This window comes from Sinohyriopsis cumingii, chromosome 5, assembly GCF_028554795.1.
Source record: "Sinohyriopsis cumingii isolate HCF-2022 chromosome 5, ASM2855479v2, whole genome shotgun sequence".
NCBI classification, from domain to species: Eukaryota; Metazoa; Mollusca; class Bivalvia; order Unionida; family Unionidae; genus Sinohyriopsis; species Sinohyriopsis cumingii.
Genome location: NC_142965.1, coordinates 37,622,818 through 37,647,544, shown reverse-complemented (window position 1 = coordinate 37,647,544; position 24,727 = coordinate 37,622,818). Strand labels below are relative to the sequence as shown.

At 38.3% G+C, this 24,727-nt stretch overlaps 1 protein-coding gene across 1 annotated transcript in view; it reads left to right on the top strand.

The window, feature by feature from the left end:
- The window catches only part of LOC149798959 (guanine deaminase-like), a 47,117-nt gene extending 23,098 nt beyond the window's left edge, over window positions 1–24,019 (top strand). The window contains exons 10-13 of the mRNA XM_089958109.1: window positions 4,250–4,317; window positions 10,243–10,392; window positions 12,214–12,360; window positions 22,855–24,019. Coding sequence (XP_089814235.1) covers window positions 4,250–4,317; window positions 10,243–10,392; window positions 12,214–12,360; window positions 22,855–22,937 — 448 coding nt within the window. The 3' untranslated portion in view covers window positions 22,938–24,019. The remainder of the gene's footprint in view (window positions 1–4,249; window positions 4,318–10,242; window positions 10,393–12,213; window positions 12,361–22,854) is intronic.
- The last annotated feature ends 708 nt before the right edge of the window (window positions 24,020–24,727 follow it).

Sequence of the window (24,727 nt, the reverse complement as noted above, 5' to 3'; positions counted from 1 at the left end):
AGCAAAATGAAATTGAATATGACATGTGACTGACTACCTTTCTCTTAGAAAGAGAGTTAAAACATTTATGCGAAATTCAATTAGCCGTTATGTTATACTGATAGAAGAAATTTCATCATATATTCGAATGACTGATCGAACTGAAATTGCGGGCATGTCAGCATCGCCTGGTGCTTCCTATCTTTTCCAAATCCCAGTGGTGATAGGTCGGCCTTGCCGTATTTCATCATCATCATCATCATCATCTTCTTCTTCTTCTTCTTCTCTCTCTCTCTCTCTCTCTCTCTCTCTCTCTCGCCTCTTCGGGTCACCAACTGCCATTTCTTTAGACTGTATTCTTTTCGACCGTGCAATACATTATGAAGCTATTTTCGCTTCAAATATAAAATATAATACCCAACCTAAATACGTGTCGGGTTTTTCCTCTTCCTTTGATCAACAATATTCATACTCTTTACGTCAGATATCTTCTATCGTAATTCAACAGAACTAAGCTATGGTCAGTTTGCAACATAATACACACACACACGCACAAACATGTTAATGTGAATTTATAACTTTTCCAGCCGCTCATTGCATTCTTAATTGGAACTACGACATAATTAGAACTCTCGGGTAACCAGTACTATCCCGCGGTAGCTAAAAAGTACCAGCTGAGCTATGCATGTCGATACACACTCCTAATGTTTACAACCTCGATTCCCGGTTTGAAAGAATTCACAACTTAATTACACAACGAATCAATGGACTTCACTCCTTATCATAACTACGTTACTTTACTAATTAGCGATAAATTGACATACGTTTCCTGACATAGAAAAATCAATTCTCAGCATACATTATATAAATCATTTAAGAGATACAATTTACTTCTCACCAGCAATGCATGAAACCTTTATGATACATGATTTCCATTACATACAAAACAACTATATCCGAACTCATTCATATAATGAATGAGTCGTACATATAACATTTGAATTTGCAAACAATTACTTTTGAACTCAAAGAAAAACATTGATTTATCATTTTAAATGGATAATTCAACGAATAATTACAAACTTATATCAATGGACATATATTGTATGCAATTGAGACAAACCTTATGCGTTATCGAGGCTCGCACACTTTTTATGAAGCCGAACCTCTCTCTTTTCGTATCCCTCACTTTCCAACTCGCCTCCCCTAGACAATCTAACGAAAAATAATTATTATTTTCCGGAGCTTAAATTCTGGTTTACCTCAGAACTTAGACTGACTACTTTCTCCGGGAGAATTTCTTAAAAGCCTGAACTCCGTCTGGGAAAACATAATCTCGTTTAGATTAGCCAATCAGAATTACTTTTTCTTTACCCGCCAGCAATTGTATAACTCCCATTGAAGTCAGTATAATCCTCTATTCCGCCGTATTAATAACTTTGCTGGAAAATATCATTTTTTAACACTTATTCAAATCGCCAAACTTCCTAAAATATTTCTTGATTTGTCTCAACAGTTGCCATTTTCCGCTATTGAACTTGCGTTGACACTGACGTCTTCCATGTCTCTGACCATTATCTAACGGACCCTAATTAAAAGTCAGTTCATTCCCCAAACAGAGCCAGTTCCATACCTTGCAGTCAGCAAAAGATTGAGAGTCCAGCCCATACATAAAACCTAATGGTTACATGTCACGCTGATTGCGACAGAATGGACAGTTAATTTATTTCTACGAACGTTTGCACCATTACAGTGGGAGTCTGGGCACAAGGGGAATTTAACAATAATCTGTCTGACTAACAGTCTGACACTGATTAAAAGAATATGAGAGAACGGTAATGTTAAAAGAAATGTACATAGGTTCAACGGCGCTTTCGTAATGTTAAAACTATACAGGTTCAACATTAATAAGGCGCCTGCGGTACAAGCGGAAATGTATTGTTAAAATTGAATGTGACATTTCCCTTTGTATATACAAATGGTTTTTTGATCTTCAGTAAAACATGGCATCTGGATATAAGGGAACATGTGATGTTAAAACAACACTGATTAACCACCACATCATTTTCACTGATCATTACACTGTTATCTACTCTACTGACCAGCACCCGCACATCCTAACAGACGAAAAGCAAAGGAGTACAATTACACACAAGCATACTATCACCCCTGAGAAAGGTAGGAAAGTTCACACAGGCATACCTACTATCCAATACGCCGCCTAAATGATCAGTATCCACACTTATTAACTAACGGAAAGGGTAGGTGTACTCACAAATGCACACACTGCCATCCATGGGTGGGGTAAGAATGCTCACACAAAAACATAGCATCACCCATAAAAAGGGTATATGGTCTCACACACTATAGACTCAAACAAATTATCACACTATCATCACAAGAGATAATAATGGAGCGTGGATTTAAGTTTAAGCTGTGAAAGACACGTATAACATTTAAAAAAATTCCAATCATTATCAATACTTGAGTATTATCTCTGTTTCTAAAAACAACAGGGTCGTTGGATTTTATCCCGGATGTCGTATGTTATCAATACCCAGGGTAACTGCATCTTCCATACCAGGTTCGACATTAGGGGTACATCTGGACATGTTAGTTGCCGGAGACTGACATCCTAAAATAGTCACATCTGCCTCCGTTTCCCAATCGTATGTTATGGGGACTGAAAATTCCTCCCTCTGTTCTTCTCGTCTCTGCTTTCTTCTACTTCACCATCTCTGTATCAACCGCTACTGTACCGTCTCCCATCGTTGAGTGAGGAGTTGAGAATGTTGTTCCCAGGAGGTGCTGTACTCTGTTAAACAAGCACATAGCTTCACTTAAGTTGCCTATTTTTGCTGGTTCTCTCTCATTTTCCTCGACGAGTACATGCTGAATATCAAGACCGATGGATGTACCACTTTATATTCTTTAACCACGGACGTGAAGTAAATATTCTTGAATGTGTAGATACGGACATGAATAAAACATCCTATTAAAAACAAATTCAAAGTTGGACAGTTAAAGAAAGTAAAGAAGTCAAAAGCAAAGTTTGTTAAGAAAAATTGACCAAGAATAATAATACCAGCTAACTCAATTATAAACAAGTAAAGATTTGGTCCAGTCCCTCCCTCTCCATGAAGAACTGATAAATACAAAAGAAAAGCCACGTTTAACAAGAACGTTTTTACAATTTTAAGAGAAGACCAAGAGTTTCTTCCATCAAGTACAGTGTCATTTTGCCATCTATTTATACTACGTTTCTGAGCTGAAGAAAACAGATATCCATAGTGATCAATAAACATTTATTTTATTGTATCGTTTCATGAAAAATCATATTGAAGACAGTACATATTTTAATGAGAATCCGACACTATGTTGATGACAGAAAATGCATATACAACATTATCCACACACCAACGAATCTAAAGAAATGAAAAAGGTCATTCAATGCTTCAGGGCGTCTTCAAACTGAACTAATTAAATGTACCTCAACACTCTCTTGTTCTGAGACGCGCGTAAATTCTTGCTTCTTCAATGTTGATTTTGTACTCGTTAGCATTTGCCATCAATGTCAGCAGTACATCCACACCTGTCGTGCAACCACATGGCCATGTGTAGCGATCCATCATTTCGAAATTTCGTCTTTGATTGATCTTGCTTTTTTGGGAGGAGGGGTTGTAAATACATTATTGTGAGGATCATCTTTTCTGTCAACTCTGTGCCGGTTACATTCATGGTGTGCCGGTCTCCACACCAATGATGCAACGATAAGTGAGTTCTTGACTTCCTTTCCGTACATCATGAGGTTCTCAAGGTCAGCTCGGTAAAGTGAAGTATCCATGCTCATGCTGAACAGTTTGTTCTTCAAGTACAAATTCACTTCGCTGAACAAAAACAAAAGAACAGGCAGTTGTTGAGGGAAGCCACTCTGACATTAACGCATGTACTGGATTTGTCGCTTTTGAGCTCTTTGACTTTCAGGTTCAAGTAACTGTTAATCTGATCAGTGTTATCTTTGATTTTTCTTTTGATATCATGCTCGATAGGAGGAGAGGCGATGTAATTTTGCACAGAATGAAATTCTATCTATTGTGGTTATTGCATCGTTGGACAGAGGGTTGTGCTATTCCACTGTTCACTAATAGATAACTAATACAGAACTAATACAGAACTTATGTTGTAGAGCGTATTGATATACAGACCTTTCTAAACACCGCTCATATAACATAGTAATACTTTCACCTGTTTTTTCTTTCTTCACTTTTAGAATAAAAAGTGGACTTTTAGACGTACGAGAACTATTGGACCTTGGTATTAAACTCGGACTGGGAACAGGTAAGTACGTTTGTTGATTAAAATAATATTATTTACAAGCGTGAACAAAGTGTTATGACCTTCTTCGTTCGTCTATCTCTATGTCTGTTTATAATTCTAGCTATTGTAATTTCTGTTGCGATTAGTCCTCACACAAGATCTCTGTTCAGATTCCGTATTCAGACCTGAAAAACTATTGTAAGCAACGAGTGTACCTATTGCGGATAACGCACGCAAATATAAAGGCAAGGCTTGTAAACCATCTAACTTTCATAAGCTGCTCGGGTTTAAACCGATGGGTGATACTTCCTCTAACCTGACAGATTAATTCTCTTATGATAATTGTATGAAAAGGATGGGACATTTTAACTCTTGGTAAGAGTTCACATTTAAAGTTAACATCGCACTTCGTACACCTATTTGTTCTTTTACTTAAGTTGCTATTTCACGAAATACTGAACGACAGGTGCATCATCAGAAGCATGTTTTAAATAATTTAAAATAGAATTCATTTTTCTAATATTCAAAGTGAAAGATTTTAAAATACATTAAGTTGTTAATGAATTCCTAACAATCCTCATTATTATATCACATATAACAGTTCCAAGTAATCCTAATACGTTCCAAAGGTATTTTGAATGATAACTGTTCCAAAGGTATTCTGAATAAAGCCTGTATTGTACTTACATATCCAAATGATTTTGAACAAATGTTAACGCACTGCAGTTACAACATATAATATATTTAATAAATACATCCACTCAATGTATCTCTTCCTAGAGTATTAATATGAAGAATAAATAAGTCCGCACAATGATTCGCATAATATAGTAAGCTAACACGCTATTGCTTGAAATTGCAACTCAAGACTTAAGTGAATCATTTTACGCATTTCGAAATCAATCATTTTAGTCAACAAGGGTCATGTAGTTTCTTCTAGCTAATCAGGAGCTAGGTCGGTCTGATCCTTTTACAAGTTCCAATGTCCTTGTTGGATAACGTAATGTTTACTTACACTGATATAGTAAATCGACCTTGGAATTTTATGAATAAAATCGTACATCACACTTTACGCGACAATCTATCTATAGAATATTAGCATTAAAATGTCATTAACTAAATGACCCTTACTAAAATCAGTATTATGAAAATAATATTAATAATATGGACACACATAGCAGGTGCCACGCGCACCAATTGACAGGTAAATTATCACAGCGTTTAGCTCTTTACACACACTCCAAGTTCATAGGATGCTCGCCGCGCTATACCTGTATGTATTGACTGGTCCATTTAGTCTTAAAGATTTAGAACCAGTGGAAGCAATGGAAATATTAGAAATACGGTCCTTATAACCACTCTACATGTGTAGCTTGTTCCGGTTGCCAGTCTACGCATGTATGTCAGACGTGCACTGCGTGGATCGAATGTCAGTGAGCTGCAGTACTAGGGTTGCTAAAGGGGAAGGCGCAGAAGCGCACCTTGATTAATGAAGACTCATCAGTATACTCAACACAGTTCATCAACCACAAATTGATCCAAACTATAACGGTCAGTGACAGCTCCGACTCTTCCCTCACCGAAGAATCAATAGGTCTGTTATTACTTGGGTTCGGCGCTCAGTAACCTTCATCACTTGCCATTGAGCACGATCAAGATAAGAAAAACAAAAAAAACAAACGACATAAGTTACTGTACTTCAAACGTAGGGACAGGCTACGTATATAAAAAAAATCTCGTACCTTGTCCTAACCTAATGCACTAGAAAACGTCATGCCAACTATGATGTCACTGTTCCGTCTCGACCGGTCTCAACCATATGTTCTGATCGCAACGAGTCAATACCACATTCGACCGTCCATTGTTAGTCACCAGAAGTTTGCCGAAGCCAAGCCTTATAGGCACTCGTGTGGATCGGTCTAACCGGCGTAGTGCTATAAGACACTCACTGAAAAGGATTGTCAGCTTCTGTAACCAAGGGATGGCGCTTCACTTTGTTCTCAAGTCTATGCTACTAACTGGGGGCCTTTATTTATCCCTCTTTTAGAAGTCATCGTATCTCACCACCACAGCCTATTGTACATTGAAACACAAGACAGAACGCCTTTATCGACTATATTGGAGCGAGATCAAGATTAAACAAGTCTAAGTAGATATTATCGCGAAAATCAACTGTGTGGACCGGGTTTTTGTATCAAATATCCTCTAATTTATCTTAACAAAAATAACGGCACAATATATATCATGCAATATAAAAATGGTACTGTACGTATAAAACGAAATTTGTCTTAGATAGTAACAAGCCGCTTTCACAGTCGATCTAGCCATTTAAACCAAACGACGGGAGGTCTTTGTTTAATTTACCTACTTTACGCCACTAAACCCACTCATGGATCAGCCACAGGTTATTCATTGCTGCTTCTGGTACCCTGTTTAGTGCCCCAATACACAAAGGATGTGGATTCCCTGTCTTCTTATGATTTTGGAACGTTTGCGAAGTGATTGTATCCCCAGTCAGGTAGATTTTTGAGCATGGTGGTGGGCTGCACCATCTTTATCAGTTTCATCCCAGATTTTACTGAATCCGTCATCGTCACCCTGTTCACCTAGAGACGACGAAGTATACTCCGTCGTCTTGGCTAGATCTCACTAAAAAGAGGACACTGTCTTCCGAGCGTCATTCGTGGATAAATATCATATATCCAGCTCCAAAATGAAAAATTTGACAAGGTTATGGGTAATGCAATTATCCCCCGTTCCGTCGCTATCAGACTCGGGCTGTATGAGATCAGTAACGAAGCCGATAATGCCTATTATATTTAATTATGGGCCTGCTTTCGTTTATCAACATGCTTCATGCAGTCTGCCAACAATGCAACGGCGTCGACAAGTTTGCTATATTCCATTCCGAATACAAATATTATGAGACTAGCTGTCACAGAAGAATCAACTAATATAAGCAGACTGGTTGCTTCATCCTTCGGTTTTCACTAGTGTATGTGCCCACTAGGATCAGCCACTGGTGGATCTATTGGCGTGAAGGAAAGTGCAAATCTCCGAACCATGATTTCGTCAGTCCCGGATCCGAGGGTCTCAGTCAAAGCTTTTCCCATTCGCTCACCCTTCAACAAACCTGTTTTTGAACATAATACAAAAAGCAAGAGAATATGAGCGCCGTCTCATCCTGTTTTGTCGCTCACAAACGGGAAAAAGTTCTGGCTCAACTACACCTCATCAATCTAGAGACGGAAATGTTCAGGAAAATAGAGATATTTCATCATCTGCTCGAGCAACCTCGACATCAGGCCTTCCATCCCAATCTAGAGTTGTTGAAACTGCTCGTCCTTAAGAACAATTCTCTCATCAAGTGGTGGAGAGAAGCTCTCCAGAGAGACGACTGTCTACTTGACGCGTACGAGTGAAATGAAGAATTTTCGTAGAATCGTGTGAGCGTAAACACATTGTGCAATTGAACGCATCAATACTACAATGAGCCAAAGCACAAAAAGCTTTGGCTCATTGACAAGAAACAGTTAGGGGCCAATCATAAAAAGCTAACGTTTCACGATATCCGACATTTCGAGTTCACAAGTCCAAAGGCGTTAGATTTATGCCCAGAGTGGATCAATATCATTCATGACGGCCCCTGCTTTCATTGCCAAGAACAGGCTCCCGTTCAAAGGGAATCAGACTTTTGTAGTGAAATCTCTTCAACTTAGTGGCTGTCTACAAGATCAAGTGTAAGCTCTAAAGTGGAACTTTTGAACGTCGGAGCCGGTGCTTTGAGTTAGATCACGCCTTTTCTTAGCCCTCACAGAGTAAAACGATTACACACCAGCACCGACACTTTGGGTTATTCATCCGGCAAATTGGGAAATTAATTCCTAACAGATCAAATGAATTTGCTACGCATTTCCACTCAAAGTTACGGCAGTTGCCAAGAGCAGAAACTGTTCACTAACGTACATTATCCATGCCGTCGGACGGTGACTATGGTCACTTTATTCAGCATTAAAATTAAATATTTCACCTCAAATGGTTAAGCTCAAACTGGCGAGACCTGTTTGCTGTGGCAATGTAGGTTAAGATTCCGCGGGTGGCTCGACAGTTTCATAAAGACCCGGCTTCACGACGTCCGTTGTATTTTTGGAAGGGACAAAATCTCTTTCGAAGTTGCTCATTATCACATGGAGTATTTTCTTCTGTCGACGTATTTAGAAGCTGTCGCACATACCTTAGTGGACAAGAGATGGCATCCCTGGGGTAAGGGGATGCAACCCCCTCCACCTCTTGCCTATTCTTCTAAGGTATTATGACGGGGTAACCTATCTGAAGAATAAACCATTTTTTTCCCTAGTAAAATACGTTTTCTTGATAATGCTTACTCGTTCACAATATACACACACCTACCCAACCTCTCCGCAGTTACATCCATACAGAGAGCGTATCTTCCACACTTTTAGTAACTGCAGTATTCATGTGAATTGGCGCCAATCCCTGTATCAAGAGGAGATCACTCTGTAAAATTGCCACATATGTGGGCAGATAACCTTTAGATCTTTAACTAAAATGTTAGTCTGGGAGGGTTGGATTTGCGAGGTACTTGTAGTTCACCTAAGTTATTATGTTCGGGTAAATATTATTGAAGAAACATGTTTTTAGTAGAGAAAACTGGTTTTAAATAATACAAGAAAAAGGCTCACTTGTTCGATACAGTAAACATGTAGTTAAAGTTAATAAACAAAGGAATAAACATAGATTTCTTCTATTATTTAAAGAAAGAAATAATCAATACACAACGAATTTAGAGATAGTTGCGTAAATTATGAAATATTCAGTAAATTAAGATGAGATCATTCAAAATTTAAACCAACAACTATATAACGTATGCTAAAGTCTGACCTTTTAAACGTGCTTTGTAAATGTTCTTTTAATATGCAGCGTTTTATACAACGTGTTGAATTTTCGATCAATTATGTTTTATTATTCATACAATTGTTGCTTTATTTTGTAATAATAGTATTGAGTACATAACTAGACAAATAACACAACATCGATGGTACGTCATATAAATCACGCGGTCCATGTGTATTTGCAAATGGTTGGGAATAATGTACAATGACCTGACAGTATTTATGTGTTTTTTGCAAATGTTTTTGTGCATCGCATCTTTTGCTAGTTTCTGTAAAGTATCCATGACTTCGTGATTTATTCGAAAAGTCTTTTGCATTTTCTAATTTGTGTCATATAACATTCGCAATTGTCCTCATAATCTGACTTTTGGGAATTTACCGATGTGGTGTATTCCAAAGTAGTTGCTGCTGGCGGGGGCGGGTCTAAATAGCGTTTCTGTCAAATATGATCTCTGCTGCTCAATGTGCACGAGATGGCGCGTGAAATGATTGCATATAAACCTTCATGACGAGCTGAGCTCATTCGTTTTTCACTTTACCAATCAATAAGGATTACAAATATTACAATTCTTATGTAGCTGAATATCAATAGTAAACAGACTAAAATACAAACACCACAAACAACATAATATACTCTTCCATTTGATATTATCATCAATTCGTGATTGAATAGTACCATAGTTGTAGAATAATATAGATGTTGTGTGAATTAGAAGATTTTTTGCTAGAATGTATCAAAATCAATAGTTTGACAAATTTCTAATGAGCTGAAATAATAATTAAGTCTAGTAATCTGACATTATGATAACCTAAAAAGTTTTACAGTTTCGAGATTTATAAGCCTTCTCCAGCTCGTTCTGTCATAGCTAACCATTTTATTGCCATTCTGCCTGATAATGTTTTAACTTCTTCCTGAGGTCAAACATGAAAAGTATATCAAAGCTAACTCAATAACTAAAAAGACGGAGAGAGAAAATGAAGATAATATCAGTGTTGCTTTGTCATGTAAGTTGAGTACCGTTTCTTTTTGTAGATGTCTCGGGTGGGTATAGCACTTCTATGCTGGACGCAATGCGCAGCGCGATTCATGTCTCCAGGACTCTTGGAATTCAGAACGGCGATTCGTATAGAGAAATCGGCCACAACGAAGCATTCATGATGGCGACACTCGGAGGAGGCGAAGGCAAGCATTTAATTTTTGTCTTAATAATTTTGTCATCATGGAAGTTATGTCTGCTGCATATAACACAGATCTAATGGCACGTACGTGTAGCGTACATAAGAAAACATTTCTGTCAACAAAACATGGACTGGCCGTGAAATGGGGGTGATCAGCTCGATATAGATTCTAATACTGCACTATTCAGCGCACAGGTTTCACGTGAATAATGCGCTTTGACTGATATATATATATATATTTTTATTTGTAATATTTAACATTAATTTGTGACAATTTCAACTGTGTTGTAAAACAAAATTAATACTTTTATGAATGATTTTGTTATATACAACAGTAGCATGCTGTTAATATCCTTAAATCTGTAACATGATTTTTGGGGAATTTTTGCAATTTTCCTTACTGTCGGAAGCTACCGAAGTTTCTGTACAGTAAAAAAGGACCGTGGTATGTACCACCGAAAAAAAATACCGTGGTAAACTGGTATACCAGTAACAACCATGTACCTCTGCTGCATAATGCACGAGCAAATAGTAATGCTTATATTTTGTTTGCTATTACAATCTCATATTTTGGATGAGTTTAGTCTTTGTAGTTTTTAAACAGCATAAACTAGACAGTAGGATTGTTGTTTTTTTTGCTTTTTTTTTTTTTTTTTTTTTTTTTGTTTCTTTGTTTGCTTATGAAATATATGCAAATAATAGTTCATTTCAGACATTCTACAGCTTTGGAGATTGTTAAGTTAGAAGGCCACAAGGCCACTTTTAATACTTGTTGGAGATTAGAAAAACTGCAGAAATTATTTCAAGGTCAAAGGTCAGGGTTAAATCGTGCTCGATAATATTGCCAAATGATTAACCACTATTTATAGGACACACTCCTTGTAGATTTCCTGCTTAAATGTTATGCTATCTGGTTTGAGTTTTAGACATGCCAAATGAAATTGATTGCAAGATCAATATTTTACAAGTAGATCCATTCCTAAGAATAAATACACCTAATGTTATGTTCCTTAGTGTACTGGCATGCCTAAAAGTCATTTGGAAAATCATAGTTTACCACCAGCGTACTAACGGAGCAGGGGGCAGACGGGGCGGTTTCCCTTGGCGCCAGAGGTCTTGGGGCGCCAAAACCACGAGCGCAAGAGGTCTCTTGAGGCGCCAAAACCTTATGGGCTTTCATAGTCGCACCGGACGCCATTTACCATCAGTATGTCACTGATTAAAAAAGAATACGGCATATTTGTACACTTGTAATCGTCACGTTTTGTGGATTGTGTCTTGAAAGACGTATGAATGCGTCTCGGTGGTCCCATTTTCGATAATGGAATTCAATCTAAAAAGCAATGGGTTGGTCTTATATTCTTAATTTGTAATCTAAAACTCAGGCAATATCTATAAGTCGGAACATTTTTACATTCCTCAAATGTACATTGAGTACACTTATAATGACAAACATTGAACGTTCATTTTAGTTTTCATTACTGCATTTCTTCTACTAGAAAGTTCAGTTTCAAATATCTATCTGTACTCCAGTTATCAAATCTGATTTAGATTGTTTTAGCTGGTACTTGAATTTAGTACTATAATTCTTTCGAAGAATGTAGGATTTATGTGAAGGGACGTAACTCATATTTTGTCTCACTGTGAATTTGCAGATGGGTCATCTTATGGTCGAATTGGGATTCAAGTAACACATATAAGAACGAAAATACTGTAGACTTTGCCACAAACAATAGATAAACTGGCATAAGGAAATAAAAGGATTGAATAATCACCTGAACCTTTTTTTGTTAAATTTTTATATTGGTTTATTTTTATGCTCTAGCTCTTGGTTTAGAAGACAAAGTTGGCAATTTTGAGGTTGGGAAGGAATTTGATGCAGTGCTAATAGATGCCAAAGTTGTTGGATCACCATTAGATGTATTTAAAGAAGATACATTTGAGGATATGGTGGAAAAATTCATGTACTTAGGTATGTCTACGTATGATGATGACGATGACGATGATGCTTGTTATTATTATTATTATTATTAAAGGCAAATCATGCTAAACTGCAAAATATTTTTTGCCATATGATCAGAGAGACGCAGCATATTTGTTTCAGGAATGTACATCTGTGTGTGAGAAATTTGTGTAAATGCTAACACAAACTATGTCACCTAAAGTTCTATCTGATTTAGGACATTGATTATATTTAATATGTCATTGATATGTGTTTTAGAAATTGATCTTACAGACAACACCGGAAAACAGCGAAAGATCAAAATGCATCGTCCAAATCTTATATTTTCCAATTTTACAACACACAGAATACACAATGTGCACGAACATATATTTAATCGAAAATTGACATCGAAAAGAAATATGAACATTTGAATCAGTGATGATTGTGGCTCATAAATTGTGCATGTTCTTGAAGGACTCACGGTACTAATTAAGTTCCCATAGTAAACCTATGCAAACACCACGATTTTTTTGAGTGCTTATGATCAAGCATATATTTATCAGTATAGATAAAACCTGGATGTCAGCTTCTTTGTTGAGGAAAGGATATGAGCCGTGGCATTTTCTGGACCTGCATGTGTTTGAAAAATGTGCTTTCAATTCCGCACCAAAGAGTCAGGTGCTAATTTCAGTAATGAGTGTTCCAAAGTCAAGACTGTTAAAGGACTGAAATTCAATCAATAAAACAATGTCACTATTTTTTTCACTTACAGCTAGGGTAAGCTCTCAAAAGAGTTTTTTTCCTAAAATATAACTTACAGTATTAACCAATCCTGGTCAGCCAAACCCATATATACTATATAGTTCACCCATTTCCAGCCTGGTTTCCATTTTTCCATATTATTAGTACCGTGTGTCCTGAATGCATTTAGATTGTTTAACGTTGACTTCATTTGCGTTGTTAAACGTTGACTTCATTTGCATGCATTGTTAAACGTTGACTTCATTTGCAATGTTAAACGCTGACTTCATTTGCAATGTTAAACGTTAGCTTCATTTGCTTGGGTTCCTCCTGTAATGCCTCCATGACCAGCTCATCCAGTAGCCGCCTGGCATACTCCAGATGCATCTGAAGTTCTATCAATTTTGCAATTCTGCTATTTTTTTTCTAAAAGTTGATGATTCAACGATGTGTAGCCAGACTGACGAACGCTTCCCTTTATATTTGTGAAGCGCAGACACACAACGTTTTGTTTTTGTTGACGGGGAGTTATGGCAATCTTTTATCGTCTGAGATTGCGTCCCCGTCTGGCGGCAGGCTTTCCCATAGGAAAAGGTCTGCTTCTTCGGAAAGAGAAGGAGAACTCTTTCTTGTCTACATGGCAGTCAACAAATCCTCTGTATGGTTCCTGCTGTTGCTGCTGTTCATTCTGCTTTCTGTGCTTTTGAAGTCTGTACTTCTCCGTCCACTCTTCTTGTTCTTTCTTGATTTCCTCTCTGAAGAGCTCTTCTATCAGGTCATCGGTCACTTGCAACATTCTGGCATTCTCTGTCTCTTTAGGCTTCGGTATCAGGTTTTGCCTGACACGATATAAATTCACGTAAGCTTCATTCAGCTTGGCTAGTCTTGAACACATCTTCATTGGAAGATGAGTCAACAATATATGGTCAGACTTGATACTGCCTTGCTTTATATGGCTCAAGCGCGGACGCGATAGGAAACACCCCTATGGTTTCGTTGGGTATGAACATTATTAGAGTTAATCGTCGGGAAAGGGATATAGAGAAGTCAAAGACCATGTATATTGATACAATTTTAATACCAAACGACAGACACAATTGTTTACAAAATTCAACATTTTTATTAAAATAACTAACAACCAACAATTAACAATAAAACAAGCAAACATATTATTTTTGACAAGGTTTACAACATTGCAAAGTGAAGTGAAATTTCCACGAATGCAAGTCATTAGGTGGGCCATTGAAGTACACTAAGTTTCCTAGCTAAAGACAAAATATAGCCATAACGGTCATAAAACCATCGATCTACTTTGTCATCGTTTCTAGAAGGAAGAGTAACGATCAAAATAAGTCACTAAATGTTCTAAAGAATATCAAGACTGCGTCGATGAAGAAAATACACACAATATTGTCCACCACCATGGAATCTGTGCCTTCTAATTTCACATTATTGAATCGTGTCGTCTGGGCATTTCTTCTCATAAAGTCGACGATATCGTCTTCCAAAGCAGGCCATACGAATCAAAATACTCCACAGAACGATCACGGGTAAAGTAGACGGCTATGCATTTGGTTCCTGGGAGATGACTGTCGTCCGTGTTGATGACATAAGCTTGATGGTCGTGAAGTTTGCGATGAGGCAGTTCATCTTTAGCACACACGACAGGATTCCAAGAAGAGATATACGAACTGTTGTTCAAAAGGTAATAAAGTTCCCAGGTATCTATTTTTTGTGTTGTTGTTTTTTCTTGCTTTGTTTAACAGGTAATGATAAAGCATCAATTCAGTCCGAACATTTTGCTTAAAAACCTCTGACAAGTAACCGTTTCTTCTATTCGTCTCCGCACCCTGAGCCAAGAGATCTTCGATGTGATGGATCTCTAGAGCAGTCAGTGGAGAAGAGGAATGATCACGCTAGTCTTTATACCACTGATGCAGCACTGCTTCTTCTGAAGTCAGATTCTCGTCCAAGTTTTCTTCTTGACTCAGCATCAGACATTTATCGTGTTGAATTTGGGACGATCCTTTTGACATCCATAGCAATCTTTCTTGATCAATTCCTTAATTGTATCCGCCAGGTGTTAGGCAAAACAAGAGACTAAAAGTTATTCTTGTTCTGGCCATTTGGGCTTCCGTTGCTTCTAATAGTCTAGAATGACTTCTCTCAAACTGTTGATTTCTATCGTAATTATCAAATTCGGCATACAGGATGACGTTCACTGTCACTTTCAGTTGTGCTTTAAACTGAAGTTCCACACGAATCTGGCCGGATTTTATAGGATGGAGATTTCCCTCGTCGCTGCCTTGGTTTGGAGTGAAATCAAAAGCCCACAAAGCATACGTAATGCAGAGCCTGGTGTTGGTCCCTAACTGTCCGATGGCTTCGTACAGGGACAAGTGCGATCTCGAGTAATTTTTCTTGTCAAAGTCAGGTTCGAAGGGTCTGGTACACAGTATATTGCCATAGCGACTGACTTCGATCTTGGACACGTCGGAGTGATTAAACTCGAAGAGAATTTCCTCGTAGGCTCCATTGATGGATGAATTCTTGACGATGCAAATTAATAAACGTTTGTGTAACTGTCCTTGCAACAGATGATCTTCAATCATGGATGGCTGTCCAGCGGGTATGGTGAAAGTTTTAACTTCTACGCGTCGTATCGGATACTTGGCAGTCGTTCTGCTCAAAGTGTGACTGATTTCGTTTCCCACTTTAGGTAACACTTCCACGCGTCGCACGTAATGTCTGGCTTCTTGGATGATGGTTTTGTAATTGGTAACAGCAGCTTCAAACATCAAGTGGAAAGCGGTACTTCTGCGACTCAGTCTCAGACAGACATCCACGCCGTTCAGCAAATACTTCTCTTGCAACCACATGTCTAAATGCAAACGATCCATCAGTTCTAAACTACTGCTTGCTTTTCTTTTCTTTTTGCGGTCTTTAAACTCATTATTGTGGTCATCAAGGCTTTTAAACTTGCCTAGTGTGTCAGGTTTCCATACCACCCAGGCATCCATATGAGTGTTCTTGGTCTCTTTTCAGTACGTCATTAGATTTTCCAGGTACGCTCGATAAGGGTTCCTATCCATGCTACTACTGATAAATTTGTTATTCAAGTACAATTCCACTGAGCTGAACAAAGAATGCATGAAATTGTTGATGGAGCTACTTTGTCATCGTCTTCTAGTTTGGTATCATCCGTATCGTTCACTTTGACTTTCAAGTACAAGTAGCTGATATTCAGATCGATGTAATCATCGGGCCGTCCTTTGATTTCAAATTCAGTGAATTTTTGTTCAGGAGCAAACAATACACTGATGTCCATCGCTTGACATGCGTCCGTTTATCTTTTTTGACTGAAAATGTTGGAATAAATCCTCTGTTTTGGTTGCTCCTCTTTTTCTTTGGACGACTGCGTCTTTTCATGGGTAGACGTCGATGCTTAGATGTTTAAATATTTTTTTCGGATGACGAGACTCCATTTTTTTTCCTTTTAGGACAGTAGAACAACGATGGTGATAACGGTGTGTCTTTGGGGGGACATCTTTGGGCGTTCAGGGGCTCAAAATAACTGATCCCCATCCTGTACCGCAGGTCTATTTTATACTGGAAAGCGTCGCCACTGATTGTCTTTACGTCATATCAACTTGATGATATATCGGTAAATTCTTCCTTGGAACAATCCATTAAACTCTGTAACATGCGCGGTCTCTCTTTGACTTTGATTTTTGGGGCAGGTACTTTGTGATTGCAGCTAAAGAGGAGGAGGGTGTCATCACTGGAGGAGACGTTCTTGGAGACGCGGGTTTCTATTGCTTCATCAAATGAGGCAGAACGGGCGTCAAATCGGGTTTGGCTGGCATCACCAGCAACGGAGAAGTGGAAGAACCTGAGGCTACAGGAGACGCGGTCACCGTCGCTGTAGGTCGTGACCTTTTGCGGAAACAAGCTGTTTTATGTGGTCTTTTATGTGGGATTTTCTTTTTCTTTTTCTGTGGGCTTTTCTTTTTATGTGGCTGTGACCAGGTCTTGACACCACTGCTCTTTATCTTCTGGGTCCGATTGTTTTTTTTGGGGGGAGTGGCTTTTTTCTTGGGGAGAACTTTGGGGAATTGGGTCCCATTTTAAGAGGGATCGAATGATGATAAATCCTAGAGAACCGCTACCTTACAGGTTTCAAAATGCTTTGTTTTTTGGCTTGAGCGTCGATGGGAGATCAACAGGTTGCGTCAAGGCTACTTTGTTTTTCTCAAAAAAGCGTTTGGTTTGATGAAGAATGTGAATGATGTCTTGCAGTAATTGACGTGCTGTCAACACAAGCCATCGTAGGACTTCTTTGAGACTGGCTTCTAAGACACGAGCACATATTTTTGGATTGTTTTCGTGAGTAAATTGGCGTGTGGGGTTTGAGTGGCATCGTCGTACGAATGAGTCATCCAAGGCGTTCCTAACTGTTTGGCTAAGACTTACATTTGCAATTTATCTCTAGGGCTTTTAAACAAGACCACATAATGAGCATTGACACTGATGGTGCGATGGGCTTTAATTTGTTGAAACAAACTTTTGAGTGATTGAAATGACACTGGAATTACGATGATGCCCTTTGCGCGTAAACCACAGTTTAATTTCTTCTTCGTCTTTTCCTAACATGTCGTCGAAGATCACCAGATGGGTATGACTGTGGTCAGACACGATACCGTCATTTTCACCAGGAATGCCTTCCACAACCACGATGGAATCGCTTAGACTTTCTAACCAGAGACTGTTCTCCGATTGCCATACTTTGTAACACCATACGGTCCATTGAGGTGGACGATCGAACAAATGATGTTTATGTTTGATCAAACATTTGACAAATTTGGTTTTGCCTGAACCGCTAGGTCCAGTATTAACATGTTTAACGGATGGCGAAGGTACAAGGCTTCCCAACTGGCACGATCTAAGTTTTCGTCGATGACTTTGAAAGTAGAGGAAGAGGGAGCAGAGACAGCAGAGGTTGCCATTGTAGAGAATGTTACTTTTTACACGAATACAGACAATACAAGAATTTTTATACTTTTTCAGGACACGTTTATTGTTGTTTCTTAAAAATGGAACAACACGAAAGACAAAAATACATAAAGCCAAATGGTTAAGTACAGCGATTTAATACACATTAAAGCGATCAAAGTGGAATAGAAACAAATGACTGTACAACACGTTTTTGGTAACAAAGGTGTCCTAGGGACAGTATGTAATGGTCTTACAGTCTTTACATTGGGTACAGTCACACCGCTGTCCTTCCAGAATGGCCTTTTGAGAATGTCCATCACAATTCTGTCCCGAAGGGAGTGGTTGTCCTCGGTGACGGGTTCTTTTGACACTGTCACTAACACAGGTTTAAATTGTGCTTTTTCACTGAATGTTTGAATGTAGGATCACAACTCTTGGGCATAATTGGCCACTTATTTGGTCCAAGCCTCTAAACCCAAACTTTTCCAGTCACGTACATATGTCCAGTTGTTGTTGTTGTTGTGGGGTTTAACGCCATTTTTCAGCACACGATAGGCTATGCATGGCGGCCAGTATTAATGCTGGAGGAAGAACCCGGGAAAACCCCGGGAAGAACCACCGACCCACGAGAAGCTACTGGCAAGCTTTCTCACATACCCACACATTTGTCCAGTGAGGATCTAAGTCACAAGCTACACACATCGTCGTCCACATTTTCAGTTGCTAAAAGTTGACGAATCTTTTTTTCCCGTAGAGGTCGAGAAGTATCTAGATGAAAGCGCAGACTTTTAACAGAATGAATCTCTCGTGGATATTTAAAGGGACTGCTTTCATGTTTTATTTGGTGGTAGGTACTGTTCGTGAAGAGTCTACAAGGAATTGGCTGTAAACGAAATCCCAGAAAGGAAGTCACTAAGACATACACCACACGTCGACCCCAATTCGTGGGACATTGTTCTCTTAATAAGTGTTGATAATCTTCCAGAGTTTGTATGCTCTCATTCATTGCTTACCTTCCACGGAATCTGTTGTATCACAGCTGATAAAGGTGGTGGCATGGTAGGACGTTTTTATACGCTCTTTTTCAGAAGCAATAAATGTACTTTCTGCACAGAGATGATCGTACTCGAGTGGAAAATCTAAATGGTTCAGTCAATAACATGCACATCACACGCCATTCAGAAGTTGCTTCTTGAACTAAGGTTACGTTGTGTAAAAGAGTTTGGTAATCCTCTAACTATTTCGGAATTCGTTGCAGTATGTCTACGTCGTAGTAAAATAAAATCACTAACAATCCAACCATTCTTGTCCGTGAGTAGTTGATCAATGTCTGACCACTGGAACAGTTTCATCTGAATAAGTCCTCTTATATCATTCAGGTACCATTGATTTAAACATCGGTTACATAACGGATGCAATTGTTCTTTGCGTTGAACTTTGACCAATTCAACTCAAGAGGCAAACCACGAATGTTCTCTTGTAACGTTTCCATGATCATGTCAGTCATATTTATACCCATGTTGGGGTCACTTCTAATTGTCCTTATTTTATTTAAAATCTTCTCCTAGCGGAAAAGTAATGGACATACTGAGTAATTTCTGTCCACTGCTATTCAGGGTAACGGTCAAGAATGGTAGTAAAATCTTCTCAATAAACATACATCGGTCTAAAGTGGAATAATAGGATGAACTTGATCCAGAACAATATGACAAGTTGGTTGACTTTTGTCAATTTCCTCTTGTGAATGTCTCGACACAAAAGTTCCTCAGTCACCAAATGAGATTTTGCTCTGGCAAGTCCCTACCAAACTTTCTTGTAAATCTTCTCTTACAATTCGTTTGGTAATCCTTGTTGAATATTATTTTATAAATTGGGTTTAAATACTTGTCTAGTTGCTGTCATAGATTTAACTCCTAGCCAAGCTGGTTTCTTAAACGACATGGCATACCACTTGAATTACTAGGGTCCCACTAACGGTAGGTAGTGACAATGCGGAGGCCATCGAGCATGTTCCAGGTAAGCCGATTCTTTCTGCTTCCACTAGCAAGTAACACACCGCAACGGAGGCACTTGACTTTATCCCCATTGTCCAAGTACAAAAATCCGGCTTAACCTCATTCTTCAGGGGTAGTTCCTTCCAGATATTTAGGCCACTTTCCTTGGAACGTTTGAAAACGACTTTCAATGTCGTAGTATTCAAGCAAACGCACAGGGAACAAATATTCGTCTTTCACATGCTCATTTCGATGTGGGTACGGTGAAATCCGCAGGAGTTTGCTCAGGGTTGGATGACGTCCGTAGGGTGGTAGACGCATGGTCTCGCGTGGAGGTTGACACCCACCATGAAAACCAGTAAAGAGTCTACGATAACGAGAAGCATCTCTTTCGTATCCGTCAGGTTTGACACGCACATCATCACTTTCCCTGGTAGGTACAGTAGTAGTGGTACTAGTGGTCATAGCAAAATTGCCGTGCTGTGGTACTGAATCGCTGAGGTCACAGTGTACGGCATCCATGCATTCGCAAGGTACAGCATCGCACTCCGCTTGAGAATCCCGAACTTGAATGATGTCTGTTTAAAAGTATTCATCCTTGTAGCTTGGTCTTTGTAGTTACAATGAACTTTCGGCCTTGGACGTTGACCTTTATAATACTATTCATAATGAAGTCTCGAGCTTGTACATAGTTCCTTTTTATGCCCTGTTTTGGAAGTCTTCCTGGACAACGGTACTGCGATCTCTAAGGTAGCGTCATACCCGTACCGTTGTGTGATGGGTGGAAAGGCCATATAAAGGTTGTGTGGATAGTATATTTGGGGTTTGTTTTTCCTCCTTCCCGTGTGTGGATAATATATTTTGGGGTTTGGTTTTTCTCCTTCCCGTATGTGGATAGTAGATTTGGGATCTCCTTGTTGTTTCCTCTTCCCCTGTGTGGATAGTATATTTGTTTTTTTTTTCTTTTCCCCTGTGTGGATAATATATTTGGAGTTGTGTTTTTTTCTCCTTCACCTATGTGGATAGTATATTTTAGGGTTTGTATTTTCCTCTTCCGCTGTGTGGATAGTATTTTTGTGGCTTGTTTTTTCCTCTTCTCGTGTATGGATAGTATATATTTTTTTTCCTCTTCCCCTGTGTGGATAGTATATTTGGGGTTTGTTTTTTCCTCTTCCCGTGTGTCGATAGTATATTTGGGGTTTGTTTTTCCTCCTTCCCGTGTGTGGATAGTATATTTTGGGTTTTTTTTTTTCTCCTTCCCGTTTGTGGATAGTAGATTTGGGGTTTGTATGCGTGCGCGTACGTTGTGTGGATAGTAGATTTTCTTTTTTTTCGTCAGGTGTGTGGATTTGTGTTTGTTTTTTTTCTCTTCCCGTGTGTGGATAGTATATTTGGGTTGTGTTTGCGCCATTCAACAACTAACTTCATTAAAAAGATGCAGAAGTTACAAGACATTCGAGACAATTTGTGGATGATAGAGGAAATGTTAACAAAACAAAGCGATGGTTTTTATTATTATTATTATTATTATTATTATTAAAGTCCCCATCGAGTTAAGATGGAGATAAACACCTTGAGAAAGTGTAAGGATATGTTAACATATATCATTAAACAAGAAAAGGAGAAGGGGGATGAAGAGAACAAAAAGAGGATGAGAGAATGCAATAATAAAATAGAAAAGGAAGAATACAATAAAAGGTAGAAAGAGGAGGAGAAGGAAAAACAAGAGGACAAAATGATAAAAGAAGAAGACAACAGCGATAACAAAAATAAGAAGATGAGGAAAAGAAGAAACTAGAAGATGAAGAAGAAAGCCAAAGACTCTTTTCAGTGCCACTCCATTGCCTCGAAAAGATTTGTTTTCTTATATATGAGGGGCCCTAAGTGGCTCTCCGTTACGGATCACTGCCATCTCACCTCTGTCTGCGTGGGTTCGAGTCTCGGATTCAGCCAATGTGGGTATGCGAGAAAGCTTGCCAGTAGCTTCTGGTTGGTCGGTGGTTCTTTCTAGGGTTTTCCCGGGTTCTTCCTCCACCATTAATACTGGCCGCCATGTATAGCCTATCGTGTGCTGAAAAATGGCGTTAAACCCCACAACAACAACAACAACAAGAAGAATATTATATATGTGTTTACTTAAGATATCACGTATTCAGATCAGCCGCTTGCCACATTGTTGCCAATGTCTAGTACCGTGATGTCACCTCACCTGTTCCATTTTACCCTTGTCGCTAGACAGTCCCAATACTTTTATGTCGCTCTATAGTCCCACCCATGTTAAATTTCCCCGTGTTAAATTTCCCTTGTCGCCAAACGTTCCCACGACCTTTTTGACTGGGATTTCCATTGTCGCCAAAGTATCCCCCTTTACCACTAAGGCAGCTGTTGGTACCCTTTTTATAAGTCTTTTGTATGACTCGACTGGGGTTCAAACCAGCGCCCTCACACATCCGAGGCGTCGCTCTAAACACGTAGGCAACAGGAGTGGTCGCTTAGAATATAGAGTCAAAAAGGTGGTCCTATATGACAATATCTGAAAATTACTATCCCTGACAGAAATACCGCTTAGGCGACAGAGGCAGGGAGGTCAATCTGTCCAGAAATGATAACACTTTAAGATTAGCAGCCCATGTTGAAAAGCGTTTCAGTTTATTGAAATCGGATTATAATCACTTGATTTCAATTACTTACTAAGATTATATTCTGATGTGGATAGTAAACGTGTTCATCAAACATTTGACAAAATATTATCATAAATGAATGTCATCGATATTTGTACATACTATTTCAGGTGATGATAGAAATATTGTGGCTGTCTTCGTTGCTGGAAGGCTTGTGTGTGACAAGCGTCGGCCTGAAAGTGCTGTGGAATAACGACCTCATGTCAAGGTTATTACAAGAGTTGCCAGCATCTTTCTATGTCTACAGACACTTTTGTTAACGTATCCACTCTTTATAAACTGTATACTAGAGATTCGGTTAAAACGGTTTGATGGATGACAGGAAGTAATTCTTCTATTTTGTATGGATAGAAAGAAGAGGCAAATAGATTTTTGTTTTAAACGTATTTCATTCAGCAAGGAAGGCGATAAATAACAGAAAATGTCTGAATTCGTACAGAAAAACACAAATGTAAATATATTTAGGGTTCTGGCATCTAAACTCTTAAAAAAGCAAGCAGACCATCGCATCTACCTATCAATAAATGTATATATTATCCTAAACTCACCATATATAAACATGTACATTTGACTTAAGACATCAGGTGATAGACTGAATTGTATTGGCCTTTTTGATAACAAACAAATAAATTCATATTTATTTAATTTTCACCTTTTTATTTATAGAATATTTTATGGGCAATAAAATTGTATCGACAGTTCTGTACTTTTACGTAAGATTTAGGATGGACGTCCGTAAAGTCTCAATATCAGTCTGTCCAAAGCGACCAGGTCCCAATGATAAGTCAACTACATCATAGACATTTCCGACAGAGATACCAAATATTTTTTTTTTTATGGGGGGGGGGGGTCCAAGTCAAGTATTCCTTGAATATAAATAAGTCTGGCTTATATAATTGATATTTTGATTCTAACTATATTCATTAGATTACAGGGAATTACCATTGTAAACATTCTGTGTATAAAAATGTGAAATACGATATGCAATGCAATAGTTATTTACAATGTTTACATGTACAGTATATATTCTAAGGATACGGTTTACTACAGGCGTACCAATAATGCCATCAACTTTTATTTAAACTTTTTGAGTCCTTTTTTATTTATATTTTTCTGTTATATCTTATTCCAATAATTTACTATATATATTCGGGACCGGATCATGTCATGTGTTGAGGGTGGGGTCCAAACTTTCAAACGGGCCCTGACTTTCCTCTAAAGGACACCAAAGCAAAAGTCTATGTTTTTTTTTACTCAAAGCATGCACAATACCTAAAAGGCATACTCAGTAATAAAATGATTGTCAAATTAAAATGGCAAGTGACTGTACCTTCGTGTGTGTGTTCGTCTCTATTAGCCTCAGGAGGGTCCGACAATCCCTGACCCCACCCTCCCGATCCGACTCTAATGTTGGTTTATTGTCGAAAATTTTTTTCGTCCACGGGATTGATAATTCATTTGTCCTTTTTTCTTATTTGCTTCCCAATAGTGACAGTTAATACCTAAAACAGATTTTCCATTATCTAGTTTTGTCAAGAATGTAGATGCCTCTTTCGGAAACTCCAAATAACAAAAACAGATCAAATTATGAAACATGTTCCACGTGGTATTGCTTGAACCTTATGATACAATTTTAAAATCGACCAAGAAATGATCATTATTAAATTGAAGCATTTTATACCATGGTGAATTGTATCTTATACCGTAGCAAATCGTATCATAAATTGAACTTAACAATGTATATACATGTACACAAAACATGCTATATGTTCTTACTGATGTTACGTAGTAACCGAGATTATTTTATTGTCCAAAAATCAAGGCATTTGTTAGCCCATTAAAACGTTTAAAACTGATGCCAAAATGCCAATATTTTTCACAATTTCGACAAAGAAGGAATGATTTTATTCATAAAAGATGAGAAATGTCTGTTGCTTTATTATCTCAGATTCAATTTATTCAAGTATTTTATTTTAAAAATAT